General features: G+C 30.8%; 1 protein-coding gene across 1 annotated transcript; it reads right to left on the bottom strand.

Annotated features, from left to right (window-relative positions):
• Nucleotides 1-1,517: 1,517 nt before the first annotated feature.
• Nucleotides 1,518-15,773, bottom strand: LOC134265552 (uncharacterized). Its single transcript, XM_062747768.1, has 9 exons — nt 15,640-15,773; nt 14,217-14,378; nt 13,561-13,682; nt 12,663-12,810; nt 6,961-7,146; nt 3,613-3,725; nt 2,945-2,996; nt 2,372-2,456; nt 1,518-2,211 (listed from the first exon to the last, which is right to left on the bottom strand). The coding sequence occupies exons 1-9, from the start codon at nt 15,716-15,718 to the stop codon at nt 1,836-1,838; spliced, it is 1,323 nt and encodes a 440-aa protein (XP_062603752.1). The 5' UTR covers nt 15,719-15,773; the 3' UTR covers nt 1,518-1,835.
• Nucleotides 15,774-17,069: the final 1,296 nt, after the last annotated feature.

Consider the following 17,069-nt stretch of genomic DNA (forward strand, 5'->3'; position numbering starts at 1 on the left):
TGATCGAGTACCCGGTAAACCGGGTAATCGTTGACATCCCTAATGTTTTCGTATGCTCTACTTTAACGTTAAATAAATTTTTTTCTTAATCGGTGAATTTGTTTATGCAAAGATACTTAGAGACACCATCAACTTAAACGTTACTTGCTTATATAAAGAAATCAATTTTGTATGTTGATTGTATGTTGTTTATAACGTCCCTCTCCAAAGTTTTTCTTATATAGAGACGCCATTACCTGCCGGTGAAGATGTACAAATTTTGTCATATGCTCTGCACTTAAGGCCTTTGAGCAGTGAGGGATCTCTTTCGTGCCAGCACCTACTGCGACACGGAGTCTCGATTTATACGGTCTCATTAAAGGACCGATCTCCACGTCCCACGGTGAAATTAAAACCCGCAACGTAAGGATCAATTCCTTATTTCGCCACTCTAGAGCAGACGCTGTAACCACTGTGTCACGCAGGCGATCAAGAATAAAAATCAACTCATTTTGATATGTACAAACATTCATTTTGTCGATGTGTGAAGATTAATTTCATTTGATTAAATGGAAGAAGTGTTAGCCTATTATCGTTTTAAAAGCAACATGTTTTGTCAACTTGGAGCGGGATAACAGTATTGTAACGCCAAATACAACATCGAGAAGGTGTCTAAAAATTACTCTGCCTTTTCATTTTATAAAGGTATCATTTCCACCAAATCATAAAATCACATTTATAAGACTTGACACCTACGTTGCCAACAAATCTTTGATTTTTTTTTAAAGTTAGATTGTTGATATCAGTGTTTTCAAATTCTCGAAAAGTTACTCTGCTAAAGTTTAAATATGTTCTTATTTTTGCCCATATTATTTTAATCTGTTGGGTTGCAATATGGCATTGAAATATGACTAAAGTCTAGTAACTTTTTGTGAGTAACTCAGATTTCAATCGTCCCATGCGGATTTCTTCACAAAAATGTGATTATATATGCACATAGTTCAGGTAATATAGATGATTCTTTTGCAAACAAAACGTTAAACTGACGTTTTCCTAAATGATAGTATTGGATGTGAGTAAATAATGTGTTGGGATATTTAAAATCCTCTCTATGTGAAACAATAGCCTGTTCTTGTCAATAGACAAATTTTAAGCTTTTTAGAATAAAACATATGAAAATCAATTATTAAAAAACGATTACATGGAGACAGTTGAAAAAGTGTATTATGTGATTATTTTTACTTTTTCGTCAGATCTTCAATGCCTTTCAGGTTCCTGCTAATACTTGAAACACTACCAACAAAAAAAAAAAATCAAACAAACTTTATTGATTCAGCCACCTTTCTTTTAAGCTTAAATTCACCCTACGATTAGATCAAATTGACGAGTAATACGATCCGATGTATCAATCATAAAAGAAAAATGGGGTATGGGCTTGATTGTGATTATGAGTACTATACTCAGTCCATGATTGTTTTATTTAATTTACCTGATTAAACTCTAGACAAAACGTATAAAATATCAATGTAGGCATGAATATAAATTAAAATAGATGAAGAGTTTAATGTTTTATATATTAAATTTAATGTTGACGAATACGAAATTTTCATGTTATCTTTACAAGCAACGAAGTTGAAAAAATGCGTACAATATCGTGAAGGGTGTATACATTCATGTAATGATGCATTTAACATAATAACATGTAAGAAACTATAATTATTCTACTTATATCACAGGGGCGTTGAGCATTCACCATTTTAATAAAGTTTTTTATCCGGAAATCTTACAATAATGTCTTTGGAATTCTTTTCGACGTGTAGAATGTGCAGTTCTATTTTTTTTAATTGACAAGTCTTCTAAAGGGAAGAGAGTTTTGCATATTCTTCATCCACTGGATTTGCTGTTATGACACACTTTCCATAATCAGATGATATGCAAGGATGGTCGTAGTCAGCCTCTCTATGTTCATTATTTCCCTTCATTAAACACCCCTCGTATTCCTCCTCCTTCGAAGAATTAACATGATCGTAATCATTTTTACTTATCCTTTTCCGTGCATCTTTAGTCCTGAGATGATCGTACGTTCCATTTGGGGTTTCTCTGTACGTTCCTTCATACTTTTCCGTCTTATTTGTTGTGTTTACAATTTTCTCATCATCTATATCTTGATATCGCTCTTTCTGTGGACTGTCATTTTTACTTTTATTGGCATTTTCTCTCTTTTTCTTCTTTCTGTATATGTACATAATAAGGAATATGCGATACAGAACAATTTCTTTTACGAATACGTGTTAAAATTTTTTTTTGCAAATTGTATTTTTAACTCAACTTATCTTATTTAAAAATATTAATAATAATAATGATAATAAATTAATAAAAAATAATAACGAACATTTTCCAACAAGTATATACAAGAACTAGACAACCAACTATGACGAGGACTAAAACTGACAATAGAATAACAGTAAAGGGTGGATCTGAAATGTAAGAAAAAGTTCGTTATAATTGACTCTTTAAAACACTTGTTTTAAATTAAACTTTCAAACCTTATAAGATTATCATTTTTGCACATGAACAGTGATGTCTAACTCTTTCTTACCTTAAAATTTTATAAAGACTATTTTATCAACAAGTAAAAAGACTTTAAACCAGCTTTTATTCGCATTTGATAAATATTTTCAAGTTCCGACACCCACGTGTTTTATTCGCAAATATTAATCGCTGCAAACCAAACTTATTGTTTTGTATTTATACAAAATATTTTATCGCAAAAAAGTAATCGTCAGCATTTGACAAATCGCTAATTTGTGATGACACGAATAACAGTTGCTTAGTTACGTATATGAAACTTGATATTTTATAACTCTCGTCTTAGAATTTTTTTCGTACCTAAATTAGCATCACTTCAACAAAGATAATGTTTAAGAGCACAAAATATCATTAATATATGACTTTGTATTCTTACCTTCATTTTCTCTGTTTATGATATCAGTTTCATCTAGCATAATTTCTTTAATCTTAGATAAAGAGAAGAAAACTGAGCATTGTCTTAAGTTACATGTATGTCAGACGAATATATAGTGACATTTCTTGTTTTACATACACAAATTTTCTGAAACATATTATCAGCAAACTATTATACCTACATTCAGAGTGTATCATTCTGAATTTTAATCAATGCTACATCAGATATATATTTGAAGTAAATTATTCGATTTTTATTTTATTATTATTATTATTATTAAATCAAGATCGGATGGCACAAATAAAATTTTGTTATTTTTTTAAATAGCAGTTTACATGTAAGTCATGTTCAAAGGAGTAGAATTAAAGACTGCTACTGCAAATATTATCATATTTAATTAAGATTTTCACAATAATCAAACTTAAAAGTGACAACAATTCTAAAAGATTTATAAAGATGGTTGCAGAAGAATTGAATTTCGAATATTATATTGGACGTTTTCCTTTTATTAATGCTTCAAAAAATTAATTTTTTTCATCATCCACAAACAAAATAGGTAAAAAAAATATACCAATTTAAGCACCTTTTTTGTTTGTATCATCTGTCCTTTAACTGTATTAAAGATGAAATAAAGATATTGATAAATTAGAAAATTATAGTTACCACACCTTTTCACAATGGAAATTGTATAGTCTCTCAAAACAGTCTGTAAATTCACAGTTACTCATGTTACATTTTCGACACTGTAAGAAACTGCTTTCAGAAATGTTGAAAGGAAAACCTGGAAGAGACCGTAGTAAACGTAGTAAATATGTAAACGTTCATTTGTGTAACAATATATGGATGCCCCCCATATGGCAGCTAATGGTAAAGGGACGGTACATCTACAAGCAGAGTTTGACCCTCTGGTGATAAAAGTAAACACCGTTAAAATTGTGTCAGTTTGCAGCTAGGAACTTTAAATGGTGCTTGTTTTAAACCGGTATTTCTTTTGATTCAAAAATATAAAGAAGCCACAAGAGAATTACAAAGTGGAACGTTCACATTTTACCACCTTTCTGATTTACATTTCTGGTGGAATTTCTTTAAATCTTAGACTTTGCATTTCAAAGAACATAGAACACAAGCTGGGTCATATGAGATTTTTTATAAAGAAGATGCATCTTGCACTGGTAAATGAAAAAGTACTCTGAAGTTGACACCAAAAAGACGCTTGAGTCTTTGATTGACAATATCTATGTGGAGACCAGGTTTTTCAACATTTTATTGGAATTCTTAACATTCTAAACAAAATATGACATCACGTTTACCATAGAGCAGACAACCTTGCTCTATGATAAACGTATGACTCGAATTTTTCGATCGTCAAATTTCCTTATTTACACAACAATATACCTTCGTCACCTGCATATGAAGTTTATATTTCTCAGTTGATTAGTTACACAAGCGCATGCTTTACGTATGTACTATTTTTAAAACGATGTAATTTATTGACAAACAATTTGATGAAACAAGAATATCAGGAGTCTCGTTTAAATGCATCATTTCGTATGTTCTATGGTTGAAACAAACACCTTATAAGCAAAATAATACGGTTTATCATTAAGTCAAATGCTGACTAACGTTTTTCATACTTATTGTTAATTCATTATTTGCACACTGGATTGACGACGGATTTTCCTTTATTTCCCGATCATGACAAGGAACACATGGCGGGGAATCTGATTTCTCCATTGCACCTAATCCCACCTTTGATGTTTTAGAAGCCCGTGTTTGCTCTGCTCCTATTATGTATTGTAAAAGGGACTTTTGAGCTTGCATACTGTTTGTTGTCCCTATTTTATATATAAATTTTGTGGATTAGCAAATGCGTCCTCTATGTTTTCTTAAGCAAAATGTTTTTTGAAATTGATGAAAATTGGCATAAAACTGCGAAATTACAAAAATGAAAAAAAGTAACCTTTCTATGACCTTTGTTTGTCCTAAAATTTAGAATCAATATTATTTTTGTTACAGTGATAGAAACATGTTCTCAATAATGATATGTTGCATTGCTCATAGAAATATTCAAAACCAAGGGCCAAAAGGGGGTCTAAGTCCATCCTAACATAGATCAAACTTCAATGTCAAGATGAAAAAAAAACAAAAAACATTGGTATCTAGGGAAATATTATTCAGGATTGTTAGGAGTGCTTACTAGATCACTTCTGCTTATATATTATTATTTACAGACAATCCTAAGGACATACATGGATTAATTTATTATCATTTCCTCAAAGTTTGTATGGTTGGTCAAATTGGGGAAATGATTAAATTGTTAAGCAACGAATTAACTTAACAACCTTACACTCCCCCCCCCCCTTTCGTCTGAATAGGCGTTAGCATAATGCGACCTTACAAAATTTACAAATCACAAAAGTACAATTTACATTTCACAGGTTGACAAATCGCAAGTCTACGAATTACATGAGAGCACCACCAATCTACATGTACAATTACACTTATATTTTACACTTGTCAAATTACATTGGATAGTTAAAATTATCAAATTGGGATAGAACAATTGACAAATTATGAAATTATTATTTACAATTGAAAATTTTCAGGTTTACATGAGTACATAACTACATGTTACGAATTAAAGAGTTTGAATTTTGAACTCGTTGACCTTCCATAAAAACTGATTGTCAGCCAAAACTGAAACACAGATATTACAACAAGTGAAGTCCATCATGCATCAATACGCAGCACTGTTAAGGCCTACTATGAGAAATCAATGGAAAATAGACCTGCAAAAAAGGTTTTTTTTCTAAACTGAATTTATTTTAATTAAGCTGTTTTATTATCACAGAACTTTAATACTTGTGGAAATAGCATACTATAACCCACTCTGTACTTTGTGAAGTTTAGTCCCATGATGAATGCATAGTTCGTGTACTGAATGTAGGTCATTAACAAATGTAGGTCATTAACAAATGTCAATATCGCAAGGACATACCCTAGTTGAAATTAAAAATTAAAGCTATTAATTGTTTCTGCATACTTTCTAGTTTATGAAAAGTGTTGCTGCTTTGAATAGAATTCGCTTTTTAATAGTTAAACTTTCAAGTAAATAGGCCAATGTTGAAGTATGTTTGACTTTTACCAAATATTTTGTGTACTTATAAAATCACGCCCTCGATTTAAAGAAAGCAGCAGCACTTTTCAAGTTAAGGAAAATATCCTTTATCTATATTCAAAAAATGGTTCTGATCTATGCAGTGTATGCCCTTGCAAAAGTACGATTATATGAGGCATCTTGATGTAAAATATACGTAGCCTGTAAATAAAAACACGATATAATTAATGAAATACATTCTCTTGATAGTGAATTAATAATCGCACTAAACAAGGGATATACATTGGTATTAATCGACTTTTTAAAACCTGTAAATAATATTCCGCTTAAAAATAAAACGTATTTTTCATAATTAAAAAAAATCCTCAATCTGCCTCTCACAGCACATGAAATACGTCATTTTTACCAATATGACGTCATGTTTACAAGTTCATTGTGATCAGTGCTTTGTTTATAACCAGCTATATGGGACTTAACTAGAAACTTTTTTAAAAGCATTGATATGTTATATTATTGTTTATTATGCTTATACAGTTAAAAGTTGTAAATTATTTCATTTTCAGGTCTTATAAGAAATACATAAAAGTCATATTTTTGTGTGACGTCACAGTAAACTTTTCCCGTATAAATTAGGCCCCGCCCCCTTTTTCAAGCCTTAACAATGCTGCGTAAATATAACATATCCTTGAAATGATTTATAATGAAAAAATAAACTTTGAAGCTCTCTCTCTTTCTCTCTCTCTCTCTCTCTCTCTCTCTCTCTCTCTCTCTCTCTCTCTCTCTCTCTCTCTCTCTCTCTCTCTGCTATTTCTTTACATAGCACTCACAATATCAACTCAATAATAATGCTCATATTTCAAACCATAGAAAATTAAAATGAAAAAAAAAATCATTTTACCTCGATCATATCCCACATACACTTCATTTGCTACCCCAATCCACGATGATTCATTCTGTGTTCTTTTCAACTGTTCGCAAGCAATGTTTGCATCGTAGATACTTAGGTTTCCCACAAGGTACGAAGGTGAGAGTAAAGATTCACAAAGGTTCATTGACTCTATCCAACCTTGTCTTGTCTGTATATCTGTTAATATTTTTTAATATGAAAAAATGAAATGTCTTATATCACTTTAATAGAAATGAAAGGTATTTGAATTTCATTGAAATGTCATAAACTGTTTCAAACAATTAAAGACTCAATGACACTTTGGAATGGAGATTTTAAATATGTCTCTAGAAAATGCGTTGACCATTACTGGTTTATAATAAAGTTAACCGATAAAGGGTTATATATGATCGACAACAAAGTTGGTTTTGAAATATTATACAACTTTTAATGCAAATCTTTATGCCCCCGTAAACGCAGTTTCGGGGGTATATTGTTTTTGTTGTGTCCGTCCTTCTGTCTGTCTAGCTGTCTGTCTCTCTGTCTCTTTGTTTTTCCGCAAAAACCTTGTCCATAGCTTTTGATTTAGTGGAGCCATGACTTTCATATTTCACATGTGTATTTATTGTGAGAAGAACTTTCTTTTGGTACCACCAAATTTGACCTTTTGACCTTGACCTTGGAGTTTGATCCACTTTTACATGAAAATTTTAAAAACATTTTTAGGCCATATCTTTTAAACAGTAGATACCAAGACATTTTTACTTCACTTCATATATATTTTTTGTTAAAAAATCTTTCATTTGATACAAACAGCCTTGACCCTTTGACCTTTACCTTGTAGATTTGTGTACTTGTGAAAAAACTTTAACCTTGGCCATTAGATTTGAACGGTAAGGGATAGGGCTTTCATTCTTCATATATGTAGCCCTTGTGAGAAGGCTCTTCATTGGATACCAAGAACTTTGACCCTTTGGCCTTGACCTTTGAGTTTGACCTACATTAATAGAGCAAACCTTGACCATGACTTTTAAAGGGTTAGGCCTAGTGCTTTCATACTTAACATATTTAATTCTTGTGACTAGACCTTTCATTTGAAACAAGACCTTTTAGCCTTTGACCTTGACCTTGGAGTTTGACCTACTTTTAAAAATTTTAAACCTTGGCCATTACTTCTGAACGGTTAGGGTTAGGGCTTCCATACTCTACATAAGTATTCTATGTGGCAAGACCTTTCATTGGATACCAATGGCCTTGACCTTTTGACTTTGACCTTGGAGATTTTTGTACTTATTGAAAAACCTTAACATTGGCGTATTTTCAAATTTCTTAATTGTTTTTCAGTGAGAATATTTTTGGTACCAATTGATTAAATTTGCATTTTTAAAAAAAAAAGTTTAATTTTTGCTATGTTGCCAAACGGGGGCATCAGTGTTTCACAAACACATCTTGTTTTTTAATTCTCTGTTTACACAAGTGCTGACCGCAATTCTATCTTATTCTATAACTAATGTTATGTACGATACAGTTATGACTTTAAAACCCGCATGTTCATGCAAATAAGTTTGGACACGGCAGTCCAGAGAGGAGTACGCTTTTGACCCTCTCATATGTTTTGTATCCAGCATTAATAGTTAAATGTAACTAGTATTACTTGCAGGGTTTACTTTGTATTCCTCGTGTGTAAAGGTCTATTTTTAAGCAAGGTCTCCTATTTATAATTTCATTGTAAGTATTTGGAATGTGTCATTCAGTATTTTTTCATCATTTTTAGGATGTATGTTTCGTTTAATTTTATTTCTATGTATAGTAACACGCATTTGAATCTTTCAAGTACGGTGTACAATTTCTGTCTTAATAGTTTATCCATAAAGTAGTAATTTGCAATATTGCATTTTTGTAGGAGTTGTATGTCATCAACAGCAAAATACCTTCATCAACTGTATACGGGGTTTATGTATTTCAGTTGATTCGATACGCAAGAGTATGCTTTATGAACAATTTCTAAACCAAGGTAATTTATTGACAACAAGTTCATGAAACAAGAGTATCAGCAGTCTCGTTTAAAGTGGTCATTTCGTACGTTCTATGGTCGATACAATAACTTTGTCAGAAAATACAATTTATCGTTGAGTAAAATTCTGACTTACGTTTTTCATACAAGTTGTTAGTCCACTATTTGTACAATGCATAGACGACAGATTTTTCAGTCATTTCGTGATTTTGAAATGGAGCACACTGAGTGTGTGACCGATCGGCAGGGAATGCACAATTTCCATGGCACTTGATCCCACCTCTGATGTTTTGAGGGTTCGTGTTTACTCTGCTCTATTTTGTGCTGTTTTATGGAATTTTGACTTGGAATACTGTTCTTTATCTCCATATTTTTCATGCATGATTTTAACAACTAATATTCATGAGTGTGTATAATTGAGTTTTAGATAAGACGTTAAGCTGATAATGAGTGTAAAAGTACATATGTGTAAGTCAACTAGATTTTGTTATTCAAATTCATGTGTATATGGTGATGGTGTATATATCAAGTGTCAGCCATACATCAGAGTTTGTGTATAACAGTTAGGGAACCCGGTGTCTAAAGTTCGCCCTCGGAGTATTGTATGTCGGCCACCCTTGGAACCTATAGTCGATTCTCCAGCCTGTGGAGTGGAAAGCAAGAGGCGCAACTGGTCATCAGAACAACAAAAGCAGTTACATTTGTACATTTGATCATGATTCATTTAATATGTAATTTGTAAGAAAGATAAAGCATTTGAGTAATACTTAAATAAATAAAAAGTTAATTCACTCGTCATTCCAGGACATTCCTTAACCATAGACCCACGTTAATTAATGTCTGATCAAAATAATTTCTGCATTTGAAACATTCGTTTTGATTATTTGAATCGGGGAGGAAGGGGTGTCATGAAATTTGAAATTTTTCATTTCCAATTCTTACAAATGTGGTTATGCGTAAAAACTGACTAAAATAAGTTTACATGTTTCAGCGAAGAAGCTGACAATGTTAATACTACAAACTAACGACGGACAAATATAGATAAAGCAAGTAACCGAAACAAAACAAAACTTTTCCCACATTTATCAGATACCGATATAAATATAAAAGTGTATTAAGTTTTAAAATGGACACTTTTCTTCTTTTTTTTTTAAATATATGACCATTTTTTTTACTTAAAGTGTGAGTAAAAACTTATTATTAATTATAGGTATTTAAAAAAATATGTGAATTTGCAAATCATAATTTCTTACTATATTAATATTGCACCCAAAATATATTACTGAAGTTCTTAGAAGTTCTACATGAACAGCTGAAGGATTGTTTCTTGTTTTTTCTGAATTATGCCTATAGTAAAATCTATTTATCGGTAAATAATTTAATTTTGTTTGTATTCTAGTCTCTCATTGGTTGATTTCCAAAAAGGAACGCAAATTATTTCTCAATAACCTGGTTTGGTATGGGGACACCCCCCCCCCCCACCCCCCCTTGACAACCAGCTGAATCATCTGTATCCAAGCAATCCCTTCATTTCCAGTCCTTGGGATTCATGGAAAAATCCAAATCTAATAAATGTACCTTTAACTTCAAATAGTAGCTCGATCTTACCTCATTTAAACAAACATCCTCGCTGCTAGATCGGTGTATCAGTTATTACATCCCCTTGTTTCATATCACTTCCGTTACTAGGGATGTATTATTGAGCGACAAATTTGAACTCATAAAAAGCAGCACAATTTAATATCCACAGTTGTTTAGTTATCTTAAAATTAAATTATAAGGAATGACTCTAATTCTTGGCCAAATTATTCGATGATAACCTGGTTTGGGTCAGTTTACGCTTTTTTTATAATCCGCTTCGCGGATTATAAAGCGTAAACTGACCCAAACCAGGTTATAATCCAATAATTTGGCCAAAAATTAGAGTTATTCCTTAGATGTTGCAACCACATAATTCTGCACTTTAAATATAACCTATAAGCGCAGAAATTACCTCTGTCCATACATACTCCAAACTTTGACTCTGAGCAGTCTTGAGATATTGAAAATGCTCCACTTGTGCCGCACTCAATAGCATAACAAACTGGATTTTGTTCCGCTCCACCTCCTACGGTAAGGTTGAAAGAAAATGTACAATGTCATGTAAACACCTTGTGCACTTGCAAATCCAAATAGGTAGGTCTTATCTTTGTAAAATAATAATGAAATCTTTATCACGCTAATATTGTGCTTACTAATGTTATTTGATAAAATTATAAGGTAGAAAAATAAAGAAAATCTCTTCATCTCCAGCTTTTACCTTTTATTGAACTGCTCAAGAAATACGACTCAGTGCATTTTATACTGATTTACACAAAGGTAATATTGCATATATATATATACAAAGTACCTGTCAAAGCTATTTAAAGTTATTTCCCTTGTGTTAATTAAGTACATGTAGTGATTATGAAAAAATGCTAATATGAAAATCAAAAGTTTAGCAACTTACTTTATCTACAAACCCACTAAAACTAAGACAAATTTAGCATTGGGGGTGACATAAGTATTATCTGAGTTAAAATGGGCAGTTTTCTTCATTTAAAAAGTTTTAGATCAAGAATTCTTTTTAAAAAGACTTTTACATATTTTAAAGATTTAAACGTGTTTCTACTCTTTTCTTTATTAAAACCATAAAACCTACAGTTTTTTTCCGAATGAATTTATATTACCTTTTATTTTGTAGATATAAAAAATGTTAGATTTGGGGGACTTTGTTTAAATGTTTTAATTCACATTTTAAACTCACAATATCAGGGAATGGTTTGCTTCTTGGAAAGGTTTAGCGAAAAAAAAACCTTTTCTTTTCAATGTATATCAATTTTTGTGCATTTCAGTAAGATAACATTATACATTAATCTAGAAAACAGCTAATTATAATATTTTCTTCTTTGATAGCTGTATATGCACGTCAAAAAAAATTTGGGCAATGGTTTATTAAGAAACAAGAAATGAAAGTTAATGACCAAAATGTTACAAAAATGAGTTTTATTTTAAAGAAAGGTTTTCGTATATTTTGCGATGATATTAATCGTTACTTGTTTAAATTAGATCTTGTTGTTCTTTATCAAATTTTATCTTTATAAAGCTATTCTAAAATCAAGCTACAAGTTTATTTTTAAAGAAGAAATCTTTTGTCTAAATAAGCCGTAATGTGTTAATACAAATTCCGTCCTTAGTTAATTCTTTACTTTATAGGATCATATCTTATAACAATTATATAGAATATTATTAATTTTTTCTAGGTATTTGTCTGTTTAATATTCCTTTCCAGAATTCTTCAATCATATCAAAACACGTCTGCTCGCCAATGGAGAGGTGCAAATTAAGACCATTACACGGCAATCAGAGCCACTGAGCAGTTTTCCTTTCGTTCCAGAATATACTGCAAATTGAGAATCTGGATTAATTGACTGATCCGAATGACCATTCTTGTGGTCCTGCAGTGATAATCGAGCCTGCGATCTGAAGATCAACCCTTACACTAAGACTCCAGAGGAGGAAACAATCAAATCAGAATATTCCTTGCAAAACTTTCACAAATATATATTTCTTCGAAATCATAGAGAGCTATTTTTCAAATAGAATAAAAAAAAAATTGCCTTGTATTTCAATTCAGAAAGGTTCTCTACAGATTTTGCCTTTTATATACATGTACATGTACCTGAACTGTATAATGTATATGCATTTCTTCCCCCGCACTCAGCAAATGAAAAATCGTCTGATGTGTACTTTGGGCAAGTTTCATTGCACTGAGTACTGGATATGGTCCTCGCAGTCAATGTTTCTTTGAAACATACACATTCCATTGCCTACATAAATAGTGAAAATACATGTAGTTGTGCATGGGCATTGATGGTAATCATTTCTTCATTTTATTTTCTTGTTACACAGGTTACAATTTGGAATTTAGATAACTTGACTGTTCAATATTCAAAAATATTAGGACACTAAGGATTCATTTGGTGGTTTAATGAATGGATACATAACATTGTATAAAATCGGAATTTGTCACGATCTGCTACTCTCAAGCAAAGTCGTAACCTATGTGCCAAGGGCACAACGGTTAAAGATTTGATTATTTTTCATTTAAACTTTTCATTTACAAATGGACAAAAGTTAACTTCACGTGCAAAGATGCGTGTCAATTTTCCGAGTCCGAAATTTCGTAGTTTTGATAAATTCCAGATTAAATATTTTTCAATATACTTTTACAACATTTCAGTTTAAGCCGTAATAGCAACACATTAATCAAAAGCTACCCGGAATGCTGAAAATTTTAAGAAAAAATATTTCAAACATACGAAAACGTCAACTAAGGCTTTCTACACGCATGTCAGAAAAACTATAACATTTTGACCTCAATTTTGTATATTAGCCCTAGGTAAATATGAATGGTTGTGCTTTGCTCATCACACATGCATAAAATACCCACATGTACATACCTCTTCGTTTATTAGTTGTTACTGTTTTCATTTTTTTTAACAAATCAGCCAATGTACGAAAAAAAAAATCAAATACGACTTTTGTAGTAAAATATTCAATCATTATGTGATTTTCACCTTGATTCCAAAGTTTGAAGGACTTATGGCTTCACATATTTCTTGACAAAAGCCTGCTGAAGCATACTTCATAATAAATGTCAGGTTCTTTGTTTGTTGGAGATCATCTACACTATAACATCCTGAAAAGAACACAATTTTTAAACTATGATAGTGTATGCTAGTAATTTTGCATTTTAAAAATAAATGTAAATTCTTATAAGTACATATCACGCTGCAGTTACGTTCAGTATATTCAAGAAATTGAATTACAAAATTAAACTAAACGTCATAATTTTTAAGTTGACATGTACAATCGATAAATATTCAATGATTCTTTTAAGGACAAAAATGGTTTGTATCCGTTGAAACAATATTTCCAAAGAGAAATAATCTATATATTTTCTGAATTTTAAGAAACACAATGTCTTTAGAGTAGAAATATCGTTAAATGATAGATTAGCTTTAAATCAAGGGATATAATTTACAGAATGAATTTAACATTAAACTAACAGGACAATTCAAAGTCCGTTACATTTCAATTTCCATTTAATTGTAAGGAAACAACGACACATTGCTTTATTCTGTAGGAAAAAAATTAAATTAAAAAGATCTTAATTTCACATCCCTTGTTCAAACAAATCATTTTTCATGGTGTATGTAATTAAAAGCTTTACCTAAAATTTTTATTATTGCTGAATATCGTCTGTATACACCAGTCCAGTACTCATTATCTGAAGTCATCACTGGATTAATTTTCAGAGTGCCATTGTCATTGATACAGTGTTGTTGTGCCTCAAACCAATTCCAATTCTGATTAGGCATGCTATAAATGTTGTCTGAAAAGTATGGACATAATTCAATACAGAAAGACATTGGACTGTCTGGTTGAAAGCAGTTGTTAATTTGAGATAGTTCTTAAATGATGTTATGCAAAAATAGATAAAATATATATCATTACTTTTGCTTAGCAAAAGAAAGTTTGAATTTTTTTTTTTTACATTAAAACGTCATTTTTTTTTATTTGATTATCAACTATGCCTACCTATTGGAAGCATTTTATCTCAGCATCCCCCCTCTTAAACCAAAAAAAAGATGGAAATAAAAAAGAGAGACATAACAACAAGAGTATGATTTTTTCATCCAAATATATTGTTCCTGTGCTAGATTCAAAGCATAATGGCATACCTCATAATCATATTACTTAAGATTATTAGTGAGAGAATCCATTAGAAAAATGGGGATAAGCAAATTGCATTGTGGGACATACTTCTGCCTTAATAGACAGGGTGTCATATTGAACAGTGGAAAGAAACATGGAATATAGTAAATTGGGAGCAAAAGTAAACGTCATATATAATCACATTGTGACGGACTACTCAAATGTCGGATTAGACAGTTTTCACTGTACATCTAGTTTGAATCTTATAAATTAGACAGGTACACAAGAATAAAAGTAATAATAGATATCTAAAATAAATCTTTTTGCAGATTAAAATATGCTATTATATTCTTAACAAAAATGTTCTATAGTTAACGATAAAGTTTACAGTATATTACAATATTTAATTCTTTGTCACGATGTATACAGTGAAATATTAGATTTTTGATGAATATGTCTTAAATTACATATCAATTATCAGTTATGCCATCTTTTTGCTAACTTTGTTTGACTTCCTTTACAGGTATATGTACTTTTCTACTCTTTTTTTGGAAGGGGGGTCAGACATTATAATTTCGTACATAATTTACATTCAGATCTTGTGACTCTGATCCCTTTCTGTGCGTTAGATTGTTTACATTAATTTTATACAGTCCTACATGTATAAATGAATGACATATTTCATCTCCTTAACGTGTTTAATTTGGTTTACAAAAAAGCAGCAAAAACTAGCTGTAGTGAGCCTGCCTAGAATTAGAAGACATAAAGCAATTCAAGAAAATCGAAGCAATCAATAAACATGTATACAATACCAGTCATTCCTTCAAAACGGTATACTATTCTACGAGCATTTTCTTGTTTGTTTATTTCTGTTATGCCATTGCAAATAAATGAATAAATGTTAATTTTTGAAAATTAAAAAGTAAAAAAGAACAAACCTTGAATTAACACGAGAAAAAAGACAACATAAAGAAGAAGTCTGTATTCCACTGCGCTCCACTTCGATAACCTCCCCATGGTAGAGAACTACATGTAAGTTTTTATTTCATCATTTCACTTATAAAGCAGAACCATCCAAGACGAAAAAGTAAAGTCCAAGTTAATAAGTCTTTGTTTAAGTGAAATTCTAACCAATTGCAATTTTAAAAGCCAAAGAAAAATTCCAAGAACATAATGATAATTTTCATTTTTTTTATCCACTAAATAATGAATTGTGTATTCATTACTATGTGACTGTTTAAAACAACGAATGGTTGTTATTGTCGGTTTTAATCTTTTGGCAAGTGTTATGTACTTGGAATGTGTAATCGGAAGTGTAGGTTTCTTTCCCTTCCGAACTTTATCGTCATCATATTAAATATTATGTTTTTAATTTTAAGCTTTTTAGTACTTATCAGATCATTTCCTTCAGGAAATCCTGAAAAGTTCAGTAACATCTGCAGTACATTTTATCGTAACTATTCCCTCTCAACGTTTGATTTTTTTTCTTCCAAGCGTGAAAATGTCTTCATTATAGATTAATGTATAAATTTAACTCATAACAAATTTTTAAAAAATATATTTTTATCATTCATTTTATGTTCCGTGTAGAAACAAGAAACAAATTTGTGATTCATTCAATATATCCGGATACTTGCTACATCCAATAGGTACATAAATATACACCAAGATGAGAGCATTTTTAAGTAACGTTGCTAAATGATTTAAAAAAAAAAGAATTAGTGTATAAATGTTCGATTGTTTGAATTAGGGAAAAAACGTGTAACAAAACTACAAGAGAACTTTAACAGTGGTCTTCATTATCGTTTCTGGCGTTTTTTTTAAACTCATGCTCCTAATAGACATAGTATGATGTCGAAAATCACCTTTTCTTGTTGTGGGTTTTTTTTTTTATTAATTAATTTATTCATTTTTTAAGGTAAGGTTTGCGTCTCCCTCCAACTTTTTTTTTTTTAAATATGCACACATGCTATATATCAATTTATTCAGGGAGATTAGCTTCATCATTTAATATGATTTTCAAAGATATTGCCCGTCCCATTTTTTTAGTAAAAGACGCCAAATTTAACGTATTTCATATTTCACCTCGAATATTATTTTCATTGAAAAAATTGATTTATTTTATAAATTATCAAACTTTTATAATTAAAATGACCTAAATTAGTATAATTCATGCTTCTATTATTTAAACTTTTAATTTTTCGTTATCAAAAATGTGAAAATTTGAGTAAAAAAGAAGATTTTTCAATTTTCCTTGATAAAGTGAAACCGTTGCCATGGCAACAAAAATATAAAAATCAATGTTTTACATATCTACCGATTCCATCAAAATCCATGAAGTAATTAATTTGATCATTTTCATTAATTT

This window comes from Saccostrea cucullata, unplaced genomic scaffold (assembly GCF_032062105.1).
Source record: "Saccostrea cucullata isolate Sc308-1 unplaced genomic scaffold, CSIRO_AGI_Scuc_v1 ctg2109, whole genome shotgun sequence".
In the NCBI taxonomy this organism is placed as follows: Eukaryota; Metazoa; Mollusca; class Bivalvia; order Ostreida; family Ostreidae; genus Saccostrea; species Saccostrea cuccullata.

What these genes read in the sequence shown, in the direction of transcription:
- LOC134265552 (XM_062747768.1), bottom strand. Translation starts at nt 15,718, where the DNA reads ATGGGGAGGTTATCGAAGTGGAGCGCAGTGGAATACAGACTTCTTCTT. An exon ending in CTTCAAACTTTGGAATCAAG is followed by an intron (nt 12,811 to 13,560) that starts GTGAAAATCACA and finishes CTATTTATGTAG; the next exon opens with GCAATGGAATGTGTATGTTT. An exon ending in ATATACATTATACAGTTCAG is followed by an intron (nt 7,147 to 12,662) that starts GTACATGTACAT and finishes AAATATTAACAG; the next exon opens with ATATACAGACAAGACAAGGT.